This window comes from Numida meleagris, chromosome 7, assembly GCF_002078875.1.
Source record: "Numida meleagris isolate 19003 breed g44 Domestic line chromosome 7, NumMel1.0, whole genome shotgun sequence".
NCBI lineage: Eukaryota > Metazoa > Chordata > Aves > Galliformes > Numididae > Numida > Numida meleagris.
Genome location: NC_034415.1, coordinates 21,219,648 through 21,236,822, shown reverse-complemented (window position 1 = coordinate 21,236,822; position 17,175 = coordinate 21,219,648). Strand labels below are relative to the sequence as shown.

Below are 17,175 nucleotides of genomic sequence, written 5' to 3'. Positions count from 1 at the left end.
TTCATACAACCATAGGTTTCTGCTATCTTCCACTTTCCTAACAATATAAAGCTATGAAATCCCACTTTTACAGTCAAGTATTCAAAGTTACTTCAGGCCAAGGAAGCTCAGCCTGAAGAAGATGAGGCTCTGGGAGACCCCTCATTGTGGCCTTCCCATACTTGAAGGGAGCTTATAGATGAGAGGGACATCAACATCTTACATGGTCTGATAATGAGAGGACAGGGGGAATGATTTTAAACTAAAAGAGAAGAGATTGACATTAAATGCTAGGCAGAAATTCTTTACTGAGAGGGTGGTAAGGCTCTGGCACAGCTGCCTGGAGACCTGTGGGTGCCCCATCCCTGGAGGTGCTCAAGGCCAGGCTGGATGGGACCCGGGCAGCCCAACCTGGTGGGGGCACCCAGACCACAGCTGGAGAGTTGGAACTGGCTGGGCTTTAATGTCCCTTCCAACCCAAGACAATCTATGGTTCTATGAACTTACGAATATTTCAACAGTCAATGCCTTACCTCCTAAAATACAATCTAAGAGTAAGGTTGCCTGTAACAATACATTTCGGGAAAAGAGCAGCTGCATGTTTCAGAGCACATAGCTGTAAATGAATTCCTCATCAAACTCAAAAATCTGTGTTTGTGATAAGCATACAGTCAACCAGCAGGAGGTAGCTCTATGCACAACTGGCATTAATGATATGTCCCCCACCTACTATGATACTGTTCAATAAAAATACAGAGATTACATCTAATTCTTTTACAAGAAGATAGCAGTCTAAGCTCTATGTACTCACCTCACTGTCAGCGTACATATCAAGCAGACAGGTGGATAATGCAGTGGAAAACCACCTATTGTGCTTTTCAGACAAATGCTTCGTTTGCTAATCAGATCCCTGCTAGTCACCACAAACTCTATTCCTTCCAAGGCCTCATCGGTGTGAGATTAATGAGTACCCATATACCAGCATAAAAGTGGAGATCCTAAATAATACACAAGTTCCATTAAAATGCCATGGACAAAGTAGGACACTCAGATACAGAATTTTCTTTTAAAACTAACAGGATTTTTGGAACAGTATGAAAAGACGGAACTTCAAGTCATGTTGCACTTTGTCAGGATTTCTCAGTTGCTAACTTTTGTAGTGATTTTGCAGTTAACAGTAGCTACAGTGTACTGGAAAACAGCTTCTGCCCTTCTTTAGGTAGCAGTGGTGTCATTTTGTGTTGAAAATGCAACTCGCTGCGGTGAGATGAAACCTCCAATACTTCAGCACCACCTAGCAGTTCACAGACCAAAACACAGTCTGGCAACGTAGTTTCTGACCCCCAAAAAAATGCAAAAAAACCCAATGACTTATATAATTACGAAATAAAAAAAAATATCTTATTCTTACTTGTCCCAACCACCAACTTTCCGTTACCAGAAAAACAGCCAGCATTGCAAGCCATGGTATTTTACAATATAAAGCTAATTGATACTCCAGCAAAAAAAAAAAAAAAAGCCCGATTACTAGCAAGTAGTTACTGCTGAACATAATCCCATGAGTAATATTCTTGTGCTGTGGTATCACCAACTCTTACCAGGATCTCTAAGAACATTTTACAGTTTCTTAAATCTTGGGGTTTGATTTCTTTTAATTGCCACATGCCCACCAGCAGAGGGCAGAAATGGACCGAAAATTCCTCACCAGGCTTTATAGATACCAGCAAGTGGTTTTAGCCTTAAAATGAATTCAATGGTAATTATCTAAATCATTTTGAAGGAGTTAAAAATAAATCTAGAAAACCAACACTGAACATTCTCTCCTACATCTAACGGGCTTACTTCAAATTGGACAAGAAAATTAATATGACACAGGGTGAAGTCCCAGTTACCTTGTTGCCAGCAGACTTCCTCACTGCCCCTAGGACCATTTGTCCCTTTCCATTCAATATTGCCAAATCCACGTGGCTTTGAGTAAGTGGGCGTTCAGAACAGAGGTGGCTGAGTGGGGATAGTCACTGGCTCAGCATAATTCAGCACAGGAAGTTTTTGGTGTAACATCAAGTCCTTACACGTGAGGCTTTCTGTTCTCCTGATCACTATTCAAAATCTGAGAGGCTTTTATTTTGATAAACTACTTCTTATGGAACAAGACAGGGAAAGGCAAAATGACACACTCTACAACAGCACAGAAAACACAACTGTATCGTTTTGTTCATCAGTTTTCCAGTTCAAGGGGCACGGGGAACTTCAGTTGTGTGCAGGGAGCAGTTTAGAAAACCGTAGTTCATAAGAAGAGGAGAAAAAGGCTCAAAATTTTTCACGAAAGTATCACATTTTCCAATGACAGGCTTCTCTCAAGTGTTTTCTCATCACCACAGCTGGCAAAAGTAACACGTGTGGTTTCTTATTCTTGGAACATCTCTGATTTTTCCAAGCACTAGATTGTGAGCAATGCATGAACGATGCCCCTTCCAACTCGGGATACTCTGTGATTCTAGGATTGTAATTCACGGTAGCGCACTATCAGATGTTTCCTTCACAAAAAGCTGCAGACAGTGCTTGAGCTGCTCCCTCTAAGAAGAGGTTGGCGGGCAGGCATACAGAAACCACATGTAAAAACACTTTTCTCACCACAAGTGTCAATACATATTTGGCATCAGTGTGGTGCATCAGCTGAGCAGCATATCTTCAACAACATGAAGGAAAGGAAAATCATCCTTTGTCCAACTCTGGAATATTAATACCTTATGGCATTGAAATACATTGCTTTTGGCAAAATCATTCATTGAGTTTTGTCAAAATAAGTGTTTGTATTAAAGACCGCCCTCTCTAAAACAATCACAGAACTGTCTTCTCAAACCTTATCCTTTCTAAAATTAACACATCTTGATACTTTTTATGCCTTTCTTCATAAGGGAATGCATCCTTATTTCCAACGATTCTCATCAGTCATCTTAAACACCGTCCAAGATCTAACTCCTTCTAAGTCACAATGTCTTCAAGCCAAAATTTCAGATATACGAGTCCCCAAACTAATTTCTAAGACATTTTCCACATTATCTTTCTGTTTCATATATGCACGCTTTATACACATTTTCCCACCCATCACCATTCTTCCCTTTGGTTTTTACTGTATTTAGGTCTTGAGAGCAGAAAATGCCTATGCAATTCCCTGCCTCTCCCCATTTATTCCTTGGATATCTTAGGGATTTAGAAACCTTAAATATGGAATAAAAATCATAGGATGTTCCCCACCTGATGTCATTCTACTACAATGAGAGTCATCCGTCTTATAGTAGATGATGAGCTCTGAAGGTCATCCTCCAAAATCCTCCCTCACATACTTAGAAGGCATGGAGATACGTATGTTCATCATCTCTCATTCCACAACATCAGTGCTCAGCATTCGGTCTCTGCTAGTTTCCTTCTTCAGTCAAGAATCTAGTGACAACTGCTATGCAGCCACATTGATCCAGACCATCACACATGCAAAGAGCTGAAAGATCCTAACAATAAATTGTGCTTACAAAATTTAGCATGTTAGAATGTGATTTCCAGTTCTTGAGCTGTTGCTAATAAGTAACCCAGCTATCAGTCTTGTTTCTGAAGTCGTAAACTATTTCCATAGTTACTATCTTTAATACATTGTTCCATTTTGCAAACACTTAAAATTTGGAAAAAAAAAGCAATTTAATCTCAGCAAACAATCTATAGGATTTTGATTTGTAGAACAAAAATGCTATGAATGCCAGCAAAGCAATTTAGCAAAGGAAAATACACTGATATCTACAGTACTATAAAGTAAGGACATAACGCACATAGCTTTGAGTACTATGCATTCCCAGTACCACACTCCCAATTTCTCTCTAGCTATCCATCTATTGTATTAGTAACAAATAATAAGGGAATTAAATGCTCTAACAATCAAGGCTGGCACATTAAAATGACACTCTGCATTACTGAACCTATTCATCTCCTAATAGAGCTATTCTTCAAAGAAGATTAATTATATTGGCAAGAAACCTTTTGCTGTTCTAATTTGTGAAACACACTTCAATACCACAAGCATATTGAAAGAGCTACAAACATATAGCCAGCTCCAGGATCCCAGGACTCGCTGCATTTAATTAGGTGTTCATCTTATGATCAGCTCTTTAGTCACTGCTTCAGAAGCCCATTTTGTACAAAAAAAAAATTTCTAGGCTTAATTAACTACAACTGTAATTAACATATAACCCACCATAAACTATATAGAGGTAGGAAAACAGCCGTATACTTCAGTTCCTAGCAACAACACAGAGGGACAAAGGCTGGATTTATAGCTGAATCTGTCTGCTTTAATTAGATAATTATTTTAAAATAAATTATTGACACTGCATTTTGTATCAGAGCATTTGATAGACAGCACAAACTCTGCCACGGTAAACTGAGAATACATCTTATTAATATGCAGCATCCGCATGCAAACACATCTGCAGCTCACTGAACTGTGCAGGGCTGTTAAACAACAACACACTATTCCAAATTATATATATGAGAACAATGCTTTGTGTTAAAGAAGTACAGCTATTTTCATTAACTTAAGCTATAAAGCTTCAAGGCATTTGCCTACCACTAGAGATTAAGTCTGTGTTTTAACGTATTGCTTCTTCCACCCTTAAGTCCCCACCAGAGAAATACTTAGATGTTCATGTGAGGATTTGTACTTCCTATACATATAGGGAAACAACGACCACTGCTAAGAATTGATATTGAAGGCAAAGACTGATAGGAGAGTATCTATTGACAGGCACCAAACTAAAACACAACACAATTAAATCAAATCACTATAGTAGCATGTCTAAAAATGCTAAGACTACAGATACGTCACTAAAAAAAAACAAAATTAGTTTTAGGTAACAAATCCACGGCTGTTTGAATTTTAAAGATTTAAATTTTTTTTCAAACCCATGGTGGTACCAAACTGGCTGGGATCCTCCAGAAAGTTTAAAGGGTATCAATCTAAGGGCTCGATACAAGGTACATCCTTTTACTTAAGGGTTCATTGCTTCTCAGCAGCCTCACAGCATAAGAAACATTTACCTAGTTACTTACACAGCCCCAGAAGGCAGCGCCATTGACAGACCATTTCTTCATTTCTGTAACACTTCTTATACAGGCAATCCCAAGGAAATTCAACAAAAAAAGCTTCTAGCTTTGCCTTGTGTTTACCATTTATCAACAGCTTACGTTGCATATATGACTGCTCACGAATAGCTGATAGCTGTCTTTTCCTACTCTTATGCTTTTCTTTTTGCACTTCAGAATTTAAAATATTTTGAGGAAATAAGGAACATCTGAAAACAAAAGTTATGTTTCTTTTGGTTTGCAACACAATCATGACTATAGCCAGTTGAATTTCCTCCCCACACAGAATACTCTCTTCTTAGAGAATGCTAATTTAACAGATGTAGCCTTCTTCAACATTCTTCATTTCTACCTAAAGCTTTTGACTGAAACCATACAGAAAAGCTCCAGATTTTCAGTTCCATGGACAGTTATCCCTTTCAGCTTCAGCCCCCTAGCTGCACTCTGTGGAAATAAACTAAGGTAGCTACTCAGAAAGCTGTTTCCCAATTAAAGTTGTTTAAAATGGTCAGGTTCCCATGCTCCCATCTCTTTCAGGAATCAGACGGCTTAAGAAGTATGGAAAAGGAGATTCCTCAGAAAGACATTATTCTTCATGCATACATTTTTCCCTTTTCAACTTTTTGCCAAAAATAATAATAAGGTGAACGTACTCTCCTCCTAATTCACCTCCAAGCCAAAAAAGCGTACATACGCATGAATAAAATAGTGCATTCAGTGAAAAGGAGTAAAGAAAGGAAGGTAAATAAACCAAAGCACGAGATCACACCACTTTTGATTTATAGCACAAAATCGTCAAGTCTACCCAGACTTACTCACCAAACCAGCAGTAAGCGAAGGAGCAGACTGTCCCAGAGACTGGTTTCTCATGCGGACCAGGTTTGAGGTGTCTCCAGGTGGCTGCCAGATTGTCTGTCCCACTCCACTGTGGACACTGTTCGATAAGGGAAGCAGCTGCTTTCCTTTAGAAACAAAAGCAAAATATCATCAACTTGTTTTCAAAAAAGTTTCCAATTCCATAATACAATGCAGAAAGCAAATACTGCGCATGGAGAACAATCTGTAAATAGAAAATGGATTAAAAATTTCAGTTAGATAAAACTTGTAGAACATTACCTGTGAGTTCATTAGCTTTGCTAATTTTTTTTTAATAGTTTTCTTTAATTGTTAGGTAATGAGCAAATTAAAAATCTTTTAGAAACAGGCTTCTATCATTTTATGCCTTTCTATACTTCACACACCTTAAAAAGGAAACAACATTCGCTGCCAATTGAACATTTTGTTGCCCTATAGATAGAAAGCGTTCATGTCGCAAAATCCTTTAAGAGTAATTTTAAAAATTCTTAAGAAAATATATTCATAATTTAAAGTATTACCTCTCCTAAATAACCTAGCCAACTAGACAATCCTGCTTTCCTCTACCACTGCAACATTCAGCAGAAGATTTCATTCAGCTGCGATCAGAAAATAGCGCGTGTTTAATCACTGTTTTGTTTTGCATCAGGGATCAATATTTCCCAGCAGAAAATTCACTGGTCAGCAACACCGCATCATCCCCAAAGCAAAACGTTCTGTCATTCTCCCAAGCCTCCTTTACATCTGATTAGTGTAGACCCTTATCTCCCATGCTGTGCACAGAGAGAGAAAAAGCAGTTCCTGTCTCAAGAGGCTCACATCATCGCACCTTACTGCAGGAAGCACAGGAATCAATTAAAAAGCTCTGCTCAAGATATTTTTTTCTAGTCAATATAACACTCTGTTTTTAAGAGCAACAAACAGTAAATTTCCAGAACAAGAGAGAACCAAAGTCAAAGTATTGACTGCATCAAGCTTGACAGTGTCCTTTTACGTACAATGTCATTCACCATAAAGAGACAAGAGTCTAGTGGTTAAAACACAAGTGAAAAAGTATTTAAATGGAGGTTCCATTCTCAGCTTCCAAATTACTTCCTCTGTAACTCCGGTCAGTCAGACCCTACTTCAGTTTCACCATCTGCAAAATTTGCCTTAAAATTAGGATTGTCAGACTAAATTAATTTCTATTTGCAAAGCTCAAAGGTGAAATGTGGGCTGCTAATAGTATACCGTCTTAGACATCGTCCCCCCCACTGAAACAGTGCAAGACATACTAGAGGCACTTAGTTATATAGGGGAAAGGCTAATCCTGAAACGGTGCCCCCATCCCCCTCCCTTCCAAGCACGGTGAGCATGGTTGCATTGCACAGATGATTACATGCTCAGGTTCTGCAGGAGGAATCGCAGGGGACTGTAAGACATTTGTTGCAATCAGTAGCAGGAAGAAGTCTCCATCTTTAATCACATACACTGCAGAAAACACTCTTTTCCCAGCAGGCTATTCTTTTACAAACACTTAACTGACCTTAGCGTTAAACATGAAATATTACATTCACAAATGAAAGTTGCCACAATATTTGGAAAACTGACAGTGTGATTACCCATGATTTCATGTGGGGGATGCTGTCTTTTGTTTTTTTTGTAAGCTTGTTTATGTTAATTTTCTGCAAAAATTACAAGCAAAGTACCAAGTACACATTAATGGAATGAGTCACAGAATGAGAGATGAAAAGCCGTAACGTCGGTTAGCAAACAGAGACACAGCTTATTGGTACCTCGCTCTCAGTCCCACTCAAAGCTGCTTACAGCTGTGGACATGATTTTTATGGCTCGCTCATTTTCAAGATTATGTGTAAATACAATACCTCCTGTTGTCTGCAGAGCTCTATAACTACAGAAACATACATTGCCGTATTTATCTCAGTAAAGTACTAGCAAAGATCTCCTATAATAGCAATTCAAAGCATGTAATTATCTAAGCATTCAAAATGCCAGTGCACGAGAGCTAGATTAACATTTAATTCTCCATAAGACACAGCTATCAATATCTTCTTGTACTTCCACAAAAACAGCTAGCATTTAAACAGAACAGAACCTCTTCCAGGAAATCAAGGAGGCACCAGCTGTGCAGTCTGAATTCAAGACGACAGATCTCCATAGAGAGCCAAATCTAAACCATCTAGTTTGCATGTACAATCTTCTATTTCATCTACAATCACTATTATTTCTCTGAAATTTATTTGTTTCTCTCGTTAAAATAAAGTAGAATTATTTTCAGGATGGACTTTGAAGCTAAAGCCTTTTCCTACTATGCCTCACATCCTATATGTGTTCCCAACCTACATTTGAAAAATGTATCTAGACATCTACATTTAATTTACCTAATGGAGTCAAAATAATCCAGTTGAGGCTCTTTTCCCCCTCCTGCATCAGATTACAGCAGACTGAAAAGTCACTAAGATGCAGCAACAAGTTATGGAAGACATTATAATGTCAGACTGAAGATTTACAAGAGCGTTATACTCAAACAGAAAAAAAATATATTTTAAAAAACAACAACTCTCATTTTCCTGTTTCCTCCTATTTGCTTTCCCTTGCTTGCTTCCGTTCAAGAGAAAAAAAGACCTACAGTACTATCTTCAGCCATTATACTCAGCCAACAGTTACGTAGTTTAACCTCAAACATCAGCATATTTATCTTTCTCCAGATGAAGGAAGCAATAAGACTGGTTGTATTTTCAATTGCTTAAGTCAAGCCCACGCTGCTGCCAAAATGAATTGTTCACTTTCTTCCTCTTCCCCTCCCACCTGAGAATTTCCAGCTCTTCTCATTCTTGCTCTAACATGCAAATACTCAGTGAGCCTAATTAGGGAGGAAATGGGCTGAAAGTTAACTGTACAGAACAGCAGCAGTATTCAGGCAGATCAGCTATTTCATTCTAGACTGACCATGCAGCTCTTTATGGTCTAATGCCAGCATCACAGATTTGAATACAAGCTTTAAAGTATTGTGAAGCCATCCCCTAGCCCATGTGTTAAGACTTTCAGAAAGAAAACTACTGAACGTGGTTCTCCATTTTTTGACTAATTACTAGGTTATGCTTACTACGTGGTTCTACAGCAGGTACGAACTAAATTCTCTGATAGAGCCAACAACAATGTATAGAAGAGAAATCTTTATACAAACTGAAAAAAACATCTTGGTTTTTCAAGCATTTTTACATGGAATCACAAATGTTTGCTTTAGAACACTTTTGAATAAAAAAAAAAAATCAGAATGTACAATAAACTCAAGTTCCTCTTAAGAAACAACGCGGAAAAGTAGGCACTCTTATAGTCAGTGGTGACTTTAAAAATAAAAGAGACAAGAATGTATCATTGTGTTGCCTGAAGTTCCACCAATCCTTTAACTTTGCGCACCAAGTCTTAGCTTTTAACTTTTCACTCCGGGCAATATGCAGAATTTCACTCCAAATTCAGTCTCTCTTTTTCACTCTTTTCTAGTAACATCTCCTTCTGCACTTCTCTCTTATACAAAACCTCTTATGCCTTCCCAACAAGACTGCCTCTACTTTAAAAGAAATTATGTAGGAGTATCTTACTACAACTGTTATGGGAACAAGCAATACTGAGTCTTTTAATACCGATGAATTGTCTCTACAAATTGGCATACCTGACAAAGAACTTGCCAAACTACCTCTGCGGAGCTTGCAGTCATCTTGACTCAGCTGACGATGGAGCTTAGTTTTCCCAGTAGATGAAAAGATGTCAGGATTGCTGAGCTTCCTGCAGCGTAACGGAGTGGACTCTGTTATTGTTTCCTGCACAAAGAAAAACAAGAAAAAAAAATTGTTAGTGACAGCTAAGGTCTCTCCTTTCTGAAACACACTAGCTCTGACTATAAGAGAGAGCCGATATTTACTTAAAAGTGTCAGTCCCTCTCTTTTGTGTCACAAATCTGTGCAGAATGCACATCAGAAGATCCCAGTCAAAGACGGTTCTTGAACGTTTCTGTTGTAAATCAAACCATTAATAAAGTCAGAAAAAGGCAGGAAATAATTGCTGTAGCTTCACTATTATAGGGTGTAGGAAAAGAGGACTAATTCCTTTCACAGCATACAGCAAACTTTCAAGCAAAACAGAAGTGGGTAGCAGAAGAGCAGTGAATACAACTGCAGCTTTTTTCTGGTACTGGAGGTGTCAAAGTAACTCTCACTCACTGGGTGCCTGAAGAAAAATGATGAGCACGGCTATCATGCATATGCCCGGACAGATGCACTTGGGCAGTCCCCCCTTCTCCGCAGCTGTGCAGCAAGTTCCACAAATCTTAATGGATTGCTCCTTTTTTTTTTCCCCCCACAAATGCCTCCCATTAGCTACTTCAAGCCATGCCTATCCATATAAAATCTCATCTGAGGCAGAGAATATGCTGTAAACAACTTCCCTGCATGAAACATCACCACATAGCTTAACATAACATAAATTATGTCTTCTAGATTTTGTTTTAATTAAAAAAAAAAATCCTCTATCACTAGTGGCTTTTAACTAAGATTTGCAGATCACAGTCGAAATCTATTTCTGAAGTCATTAATGCACATCTATTCAGCCTACAATGTTACACCCCAAACTATCAAACTCAGACCAGGACCGTCCTCTCTAACAACTTCAAGATTCCTTGTAGAGAGGCAAAAGAGACACAAAGTGGCTCTACATGAAAATGAAAGCGTGGATTTGAAATTGAATCCTCACTTAGCTCTGACTCATTCATTCTTAACCTTAGTAAACCCCATCTCTTTCTGGCACATCATAACAGTAACCTCACTACTTGTTTGAGGAACAGGAATGTGCTGCTCCACGTTTGCTTTAGTGGTGCACATTTTGCAGATGGAGAGCTACTGCTCTAATGCTCTTTCTTCCTCTGGTTACCATTAGACATTCAGCTGCCACACCGCCAACACCAAATCAAGAATGAGACCTGGCTAACAAAGTAGTTGAATTCACTTACCACCAGCTCCTCGCCCCCTAACCCTACTCCTTATCCTAACACTGGTAAACTGCTTGACCTGAAAGCTGCTTTAATCACGCCTTACAGTTCCCCACGCGCCTCAGAACAGAGATGCTCAAATTCTCATTCAGTTCTGAACTTTCCCACAAAGGCACCGAACACCTCACTGCCAGAAGCCCATACTTCTGCATCCACTCTACCACGTGTTTCAGCTGCACTTAGGAGTAAGCAAAGTAACTTTAAATCATGGTACTAGCAGCCTCCCAGCACGCCTCTGAGAGCTGCTGAGGCCTAAGGGAGAAAGTCTTTGCTGCTTCTGTTCAGAAAGACTACATAATTGCTGGATGTTTGAAGAAAGGGACCCCAGTCACACACTGCAGGTTTATATGTATCTGTTAAACTCACTTCTCCAATAATAATTCAAAAAAATCCAGTGCACTGTTCTCAGACAGACATTAGTAAGTTCTCAAAATGCAGAACTACAACTCAGCAGTTTAAAACTTCATTTTTTAAGAGACGTGCATATATTTTGTCAGCAGAACAAAGAAGAGGGAAAGTTTTAACTCAGTTGTCTTTCATAAGACTGTAATTTATTTCACATACCCATCAAAATGCAGCTCTAATATTGCAGTTCACAAATGAAGTACAGAAAAAAAAACAAGTGTTATGTTAACAGTCTTAATAAAGTCAGGGGGAGAAAAAGCACACAAGAAGAGATCTTTCCATGTCCTTGTCCCAAAGCAAGACGTAATACAAGTGAAGGGCAAAGATCTTATGCAACATCCCAAATCCATGGGTAAGGGCAACTCTTTGCAGTGATAAAGCATAGGTTTGTTTACATGCTTTCAAATTACTAAATAGAGCAGAGCGGCTGATGAATTCCTTACATGGCACAAGCTGCCAGAATTTTAAGGGCTCTACTTCTACTTCTGAGTTGAAAAAAAATAAAAAAAGATTTGCAGCTTTAGAAAATTATCAGCAAACACCTAACAGAAACACTTTACTCATACAATGTGAAAAGAACCCTTCTTTAATTTCTTCTCAAAGGTGATAGAAAAAATGTGTATGAATTTTCTTTGGCCTTGAGGCTCCTGCCAGAAGAGAGAAATCAGGCTTGAGCTGCCCATTTCATCCTTCAGAGGTCAGGGCTCCAGGTAAGAACATCACAAACAATCTTCATTTGCCAGGCTGAGATTGTTCCTATCAGTTCTTCCAACAGTATACAGAAATTTTTGCTCACATAACTTGAAGCAGGAGGATATGAAGAAGAATAGCAAAGGATCTTCTTGAGCAGCGAGGAGCTCCGCTTTCTTCAGCTCGGACACTGGGCACGCTCGCACAGAAAGCCAGTTAGCACAGCTGTGGCACTGGACATACATACAAGTCTGCTTCTGCTGCCTGACATCTCACGCTAGGGTTACTGTGCTCAAGAAGGAGAATCAGATTGCAGCAGTAGCTGTAAGACCAAAGACAAGAAAGCAGATGTTCTACCTGACAGGGAGGCGTACACTAATACTTATTGGTATTGAGAGCAGCACAGCACAGATCCTTAATCTGCAAACAGCACGTGAATGCGGTGAGCGTGGACATGTCAAGGTACCAAGTGATTACCTTTCCTGGGCTGACAGATGAGTGTTGTATCACACAGCTGGCGAGACCAGAACATCAGCAGGGAGATGGCAGGGTAAAACTCACCACTTAGGGCCTGTCTGTAGGGCCTACATTGAAGATGTGACATCACACAGGTCAGCACTCGTTACATTTACTTGCATTCTAATTCAAAATGTATTTTGGTAGCAGATAACGTTGTCTGACCATTAATCTTCCTTAAAATCTCTAAAACAAGCAAAAATATTTAACTCTGACTATTGAATGTACAAATCTGCAGGCCAAAATGCTTTACCTAATCAAAAATGAAAGTTTTAGCCCAGCAAGTGTAATACACCAGGTGAAATTAATCCTTACAAGCTGGTGAAAGAAAAAAATGAAAGAGACAACAAATTGGCAAACCATAGACTAATACTACCCTGTTCCGTAAGGAAGACAAGCAATGAGTAATGCCAATCAAGTATAACTGAAAGTGATTTTTTTAAGCAGTAAAAATTGCTAACATTTTAAGTTCTTTTCTGTTTTTAATCAGGTCCTGTTTGTCATTTAACAAGAGCCAGTTGATTCCAGATTCTGAGCACATGTATCTGAAAATCATTTTTCTTCTCAGCCTTTCCCCTTCGTTTTAAATAATAAACATACATGCCCTTAACAAAAATAACACTAAAACACTGCACCCTCTGCAATAAATCTCAACATTCCCAAAGGTAAATAGATAAGCTTTATTTATTTTCTTTGTAAAGTTCTTGGAACATCAAGGAGCTAAGTGTTATTGCTGCAATGATACAGCTGCACAGCGTAACGTGCACACATGTAACAGATGAGGACCTCCAGCTTCCTGCCTGCACTCAACCACGCGCACAATGCAGATTACAGAGGAGTGACAAGAAAAACAGTTGAAGGCAAATGAAAATGCATCAGAAACTGGCACTATGAGGTACACCCTCATCTTGTTCCTCTGATGGAAAGATTTCTCTCTTGGTAACTCTTCAGGAACCAAGTCCAAGGCGTGGTCGATTACAATGAATGAATTAGGAGCTTTCATGTCCTTTCACCAGGGAAGATCAAGTTGTTAACTTTGTTGGCAAGCGCTCCCAGGTGCAGGAATGCATTAAAAGGCTTGTTAAAAAGCAAAAGTAAATATTTACATCTATGTCCTCTACTATGCTCTTTGTGAAGATCATCAAGAGGCAGAATCATTTTATTCCTAACGGAACCGCAGTCTGAAAGACAGAGAGATTTGTCATTAAATTGTATCAGCCTGAACGTTTGGTGCTAACGCGATTGTTGGTCTGAGACAGAGCCCTTAACAAACCATCCCAAGACTGAGGGACCAACAAGGAGGAGACCCACAGCCAAGTGCTGCTGCAAGCCTTCTTTTGAAGGAAGCTGCCCACCGAGAAAGGAACAAGGTAACTCGTGAGCCAAACTCGGGCACGAACAGGGCAGATGACAAAGGAGCTTTTCTAACTAGACATTCAACTACTACGGATGATGAGTAATGCAATTTTAAGACCTAATCTTAATTTACTGAACTTTTGTAACGCACACTGCACAGGGGGAAAAAAGTATGACAGAAGAAGACATTACAGGAGTTTCAGGTATCAAATACTCTTTTTGGTCTGTAAGAGTCAAAGCTCCAATCTCTTGGCACTGCTATTTTTGACTCCATGAACCATCCAGGATCTTCTCCCTCCTTTGCACAGATGAGAAGCACGTCAATGCACAGCAAACGTAAGAAGTACTATGCAAAGTTTCCCTGGGAAAAACTCCCTGAAATTCAACAGCAGACCTGCATGTATGACATTGGGGGAAAAAAATCATCCTTTGATTATAAGACTGCCCATAAAACTACCAGCAGCCTTAGAACCAAAGGAAATAGGACACTGGAACCATGGAAATGAAGCTCGTCTTTGGAAACTTAACAATTACTCAATCCTTACCTTTTCGTAACAGAAATCACATAAAATGTCAAGCAAAGATAAACTACTTCACAGTTCTTATCAATATCTGCACAGTTTCTACCGTTGGACACAAAAGCTCCTCCTCATCAAGTTGCACAACACAGCTCGATCCCAAAGAAACAAGAGCTAAGTTTTGTTCCAAGGACAAGCCGTGTATTTCTTCTCTTCTGCTTGAGAACAAAAACAATGCCCCATTGTCAGGTTTATGCGCACCAACACGACTCAAGTTCAGACTGAAAGCCCGGAGTCAGCAGACACTTCAGTGCCTGCTACATTGGCAGAACAGAGCTGTAAACAGACTCTCCCCATCCTAAAACCAAGGATCAATGCAGGGGCCAAAGAACGTCCCAAGAACTAATTGAACGCATAACTGAACTTCCACGGTCATGTATTTTTGTCATTGCCTTGACACTGGTCCAGTATCAATCATTTGACTAATTGCTAGCCTCTTTCTTTGCTTTATATGTCACCGCAACCATCTATACCCAAATGCTTAAATGCCTGCTGTCACTACGTTAACTGCACAACTCCTTTATAGCTTCTCCTCTGAAACAGTGACCTTAATTTCTTCATTTGCACACTTAGCATCAGTTCTGACCACTCGGTTCAAACTTATTCTAACATCATTAAACTTAAGTGCTTAAATAACTTGTTCTGCCTTTATACTGTTGAAAATGGTTATGGTGCACAACACACAACAATATACATTAAAAAAAAAAACATTACAGCAACTATTCCTATAGAGATCAGTCAGGAAGATGTGTGTTCTGAAAACAAATCAGAAATCAAGGTACAAGAACTCTTAAATTCCCCACAGTGCAACAGTTATTTCAGCACACTCATCTCATCAGCAGTATCTGCTCCTGGAAATGTAATCACACCCATGGAACATTTGAAAGCACTATCTTGCTTTTACATCTCTGAAAATCCACACCAACTAAAGGTCTTCAGAAAATACGCTGTTGTTGTAACGCGATGGAAAGCGCAGCAAGGACAGCAGAGCAGCAAGGTCCCAGGCTTTGCCCAAATGTAACAACTGTGGGCACAGCAATAAAAGAAAGAAGCTGCTTACCTTCAGAAGGCCTCAGGTAGGCAGGGATCTCCAGTGAGACCTCCTTGCCTCCATTGCCAATCTTTAAATGAGGTCTGGGAAGAGCTGCATCCTGGCTCCACTCCCTCTGCTCACTCAGGTGCCTTGCATGCTGCCGAGCTGCCCTGGGTTGGCCCTGCCTTCCCACCAGGTGCTCCAGCACTGGTTCACGCTGCGACTTCACATTTCCACTACAGTTGTCAATTTCTTTTATTGTATGTATTATAATGTATACCCATGTTATGTACATATAGCGCCATAAAAAGTATTTCTTATGCAATTCTAATAGCAGAAACATTTTTTTTTTTTTTTTGCTGGAAAGAAACAGCGCATTATATTCCCACATAAATAATGGACTCCCATTAACACTAGAGAAATTCCAAAACCTTACAAGCTAGACAGCTAGATTTTTTTCCTAATTACTGTTGGGTTTTCAGCCTTGAGATCCCTTCCCCCACTACACTGTAATTTGTATTTTTAACAGAACATTTGAAAATAATTTCTTAAAAACTACCAGATTTAGGGTCCATGAGACCTACGCTTAAGTTAGATAACCTGCTATCACAAAGAAACACAGCTTAGAGAAATAGCAAGGGAAAAGCAAGTAGCTTTTAATGCAGGTTTTAAAGGCAGTAATACAGCTAATTCATTAAAAAAAAAAAAAGGCCTTCAGATCCTTTTAATGCACTGAGATAGTAGACAGCATCAGTTTCCTACAGCAGAAGAGTGACATCTATCACGATACCCAAAAAAGGTAAGAAATAAAAATAAGTCAGTTTACTCTCCTCAGTCAAAACAGGTTTTTGTAGTGGTTTGCAAAAAGACAGATCGCTGAGAAGCCATGGACCCAGCTTCTTCCCCCACTGAGCAGCATTTTGATCTTCAAACGGCACCACATCACCACAAAAAAAGATACATCAGTACAGCATAAATTAATGTGGAAATCAAATTGTGTAAGACTGTATGACTTGTCCACTTAGCTACCGAGGAACAAGCTCTTGACGGGCAATGAAGACGTTTGGTTCAATCTCACATAGCTCACTAAGCTGGCAGTCTTCACTGCTTCCTGAGCTCTGGCTCCTCAGGTTTCGGGAATAAGAATTAAAGAAGAGTGAAAAAGCCTCACATAGTTTAAATAAACGCCTATCAGCATGTCTGTAATAACCCACGGCATGCCTTCAAAGCCCCAAAGCTATCTTGGCTTACGGAGCACAATAGGTAATTTTGTTGCTCGAGCTGCTTATCGGGGAAAAATAAGGAATTGCCTCTTCTAGAGAAGCACTGTGGGCACTGCTGTAAGAACCTCCTTATCAGGCAGGACAAATTCTCCACGCTTCAAGAAAGTACATGAGCTTGCTTAAGAAAGAAGTCGACTCCGAAGCATAAAGTTAATAACACATACCTGTTCCTCCAACACAACGCATACGCGTATTATTTGGTTTCTCAAAGCATACAGTCATGAGTGTTTCCACAGCCTTTGAGGCTTTTGTACATGCCAAATCCTAGCTCTGGCCCTTCCCCTGCTCTGTACCAAACAGTAAGTA

The 17,175-nt window shown here is 39.5% G+C and overlaps 1 protein-coding gene across 1 annotated transcript in view; it reads right to left on the bottom strand.

The window, feature by feature from the left end:
* The window catches only part of MAST2 (microtubule associated serine/threonine kinase 2), a 151,287-nt gene extending 141,502 nt beyond the window's left edge, over window positions 1-9,785 (bottom strand). The window contains exons 1-2 of the mRNA XM_021405165.1: window positions 9,638-9,785; window positions 5,929-6,071 (exon numbers count right to left, since the gene is read on the bottom strand). Coding sequence (XP_021260840.1) covers window positions 5,929-5,979 — 51 coding nt within the window. The 5' untranslated portion in view covers window positions 5,980-6,071; window positions 9,638-9,785. The remainder of the gene's footprint in view (window positions 1-5,928; window positions 6,072-9,637) is intronic.